Source organism: Buceros rhinoceros, unplaced genomic scaffold, assembly GCF_000710305.1.
Source record: "Buceros rhinoceros silvestris isolate BGI_N320 unplaced genomic scaffold, ASM71030v1 scaffold11789, whole genome shotgun sequence".
Classification (NCBI taxonomy): domain Eukaryota; kingdom Metazoa; phylum Chordata; class Aves; order Bucerotiformes; family Bucerotidae; genus Buceros; species Buceros rhinoceros.
This window is the reverse complement of record NW_010429868.1, coordinates 83,242-86,196: the sequence shown is the minus strand read 5'-3', so window position 1 is coordinate 86,196 and position 2,955 is coordinate 83,242. Positions and strand designations below refer to the sequence as shown.

Sequence of the window (2,955 nt, the reverse complement as noted above, 5' to 3'; positions counted from 1 at the left end):
CTTTCCCCATGTCTGCCTGTGCCAGGCAGGTGATGCTCTGTTACACTGCTGCCTGGTGACATGACAAAATATTCCTGGTTTTCTGGCGCTTTGGGTACAGGAAAAGGTGAGAAATAGGCACAATAGGCACATTCACCTGAACGTATGTGCCTCGTGCTATTTCCAATGCCAGGGCATCTCCATGCTGCCAGCAGATGCAACTAGAGGCAGATCTAGCAGGAGATCAGAGAGGGCACATCCCTTCAGAAGCAGTGAACATCCCTTCGGAAGCAACCATGTTTTGGGCCATCATATGAAGGGATTGTGTTAAACATCTCACTTGGCTTGGCTGGGGAACAGCACATCATGGCTCTAGATACCCACAGGATCAAGCTGTCCCAGGGCTGGGCCTCTGCCTTGAAGGAGCTGTCCCCAAGCAGAATGTCCTCCCTGACCTGCTATGCAAGTGTGCTGCTTGGAGGGAGAAGGTCTTACCTTCACTGTGAGGATGAATCCTGCGCTATAGAAGGGGTTTTCCCGGTCCAGTGGCCCATTCAGGGTTAAGGCTCCACTGATGTAGTCCAGTGCAAAGATGCTGTTGGTGTTACCTGAAAAAAATAACAGGCAGTGTGAGTAGAACAGCACCTGGTACAGCCAACGATAAATGGTGCTGGGGGTAATACAGAGAGAGAAGTGGGAGGACACGAGCCTCTTCCCCTGCCAGTCTCCATGCGTGACCAGACCCAGTGTTTGAGTGCGAGGTTTTACAGAGCAGACCCACTGCCAGGCCAGGAGCTCCACATTGGCCATGGGCTGCAGTGGGCTCTGCAAACCCTGCACGTTATCTCAACGTGCTTTAAAATACAATGGCCATAAGGGTCCTCTCCTCCACCCCAGCTCAGGGCTCAAAACGGTGCTTTCCTTCCAACAGCTGATAAAGTCGCAAATGCTGCAGGCAGCTGAAGAATTTCAAAGGAGTTTGCTTATTAGAATATGCAACAGCACAGCCAAAACCAGGGCCGAATCCAGGTGCTCCCCTCTGAACAACTGCCTGCATTTACAGGACACCGTGTCCCTGGGGTGGGCATGGCCTCACTCTTAAAAATACAAGAGTTAAGGGACATCAGTCCTGGTTAATCACAAAGGCACAGACAGACCAAGCTCACAAGTAATTCTTCAAGTAACAAGCGGTAGTTTAACTGCGGAGCATCTTGCCAGAGGATGCTGAGGATGACGGAAGTCTGCATGTATTCAAAGAGAGTCTGGGGAGGCTAATGAAAGAAAAAAATATCTATCAAATAACAGAGAAGCCACATGCAGCTCAGGAATTCTCTTAGCTGGACGTATTTGGTGCCATGGAGAGTATTAGGGTAAGTGCTATAGGCATTTGTCTGCCTTTATGCTCTTGCCAGATGTGCTGTCTCCATTGCAGCTGCCTTGTTTTCCTCTACTTGAGCCAAATTTGGCCTCTGTGGCAGTCCTTACATGCATGCCATGGAGAGCTGTGCTATCCTGTCTTTAGTTTGACTCCTCCTCTGGAATTAGACACCAAGAGGAGATTAAGAAAACACTTGAGTCTCACGACCAGCAGATGCTAAAAAGACAAATGCCCTGCACTGGGACTGCCCTTGTGACAGTCCCTGGTGCTCTCTCTTTCAGCCAGACAAGAGATAGCAGTTGGTACGTGGAGCCTGGGATACCTGATGCCGGTCCGACACAATACCAGAGGAGGCTGCTGAATTAGTGATGACCAAGGAGGTTATAACGCAGGCATATGGCTACTCACAGCACTCCCCTCATCATCTCACAGTATGCAGAAACCCTGATCCAGCCCCAAACAAGAGCGAGGAAACCCTGCAGGCACGCTATATTAGTCCCAGTTAAAAATAAAAAAAATAAAAAACCCCAAACTGTCTTCTCAATATATCTCAACATGAACGAAACACACACCACATTTGTCATTTCCCTGGGAGGGAGCTGCAAGACAGATCTGCTGTTGCAGAAAGTTGTTTCCCATCACTCAGCATCCACCCCGCTCCCTTCCAATCCTGTTTAACCATGGCTGCACCTTTCGCAGGATGGCCAAAGCTTTCAGGTCTGGCTCTCCCTTCCCTCCCTGGGAGCAACCCCGACTTTCATGAGCCACTGGCTGCCAGCAACTCCTCTCTCTCCCAGAGCCCTTAGTGCCGTAACACCTTTCTCCCCCATTACTGAGCCTTTATATCTTCCTCTTGGACCGAATGCCTCCCATTTCTGCCCTTGGTCCTCTTCTCTCAGTCCAAAATGGCCCATTGACTCCTAGCCAGCTTAACAAACTAATGTGCGGCTACTTAAAATAGCAGCAGCAGCCTTGATTTCTTAAAACCCAACTTTCACTGCCAAACACCAAGATCTCTGGTCTCCTCCCTTGGACAAATCCCACCTCTTCATCTTGACTTCCCACCTTTGCTCTATAATTTACGGCTGACCCTTTAGGGCACTTCTGATACCAGCTGCGAAGGGCAGTCCACAAGACGTATTGAATTGCTCTGCAAGGTGTTTAAAATCCCCAGGATGCCATGTTGCTGTGGTAAATTTGATGCACCAGGGTAATCTTGGCACACCCTCCCCAAAGTGTAGTAAAATACCCTTTTAATCAAAAAACATTGTTCTGCCAACAGGAATCTGTAAATGTGGAGAGCAATGGGTTTTAGTGAAAATAGGTCAATAGGGCAGGAACTTGAGACAAAGGACTAAACACTGCACCGAGCTCCATGTCCTAAAATTTATTCCATGTTTCATATTGGACAACAGTCATTCTTTTGAAGGATGGAAGAATAAATTAGGGACCCAAATACCCTCCCAGGCTGCACATCAGAGGCTTTTGTCTAGCTCAGCCTCCCCAACACTGCTCAGATGGCAGATCCACATCTGATGCCCTCCCGGGCACCTTTCTGCTAGCAGGGAATTGCCGGCTTTGCAAATTATCTTCAGAAG

The 2,955-nt window shown here is 48.9% G+C and overlaps 1 protein-coding gene across 1 annotated transcript in view; it reads right to left on the bottom strand.

Moving 5' to 3' along the window:
• Window positions 1–2,955, bottom strand: part of CDH23 (cadherin-related 23) — a gene marked incomplete at its 5' end in the record, with an annotated part of 126,966 nt that overhangs the window by 58,502 nt on the left and 65,509 nt on the right. Inside the window, one exon of the mRNA XM_010142829.1 lies at window positions 475–587. Within this exon, the coding sequence (XP_010141131.1) occupies window positions 475–587 (113 nt within the window). The remainder of the gene's footprint in view (window positions 1–474; window positions 588–2,955) is intronic.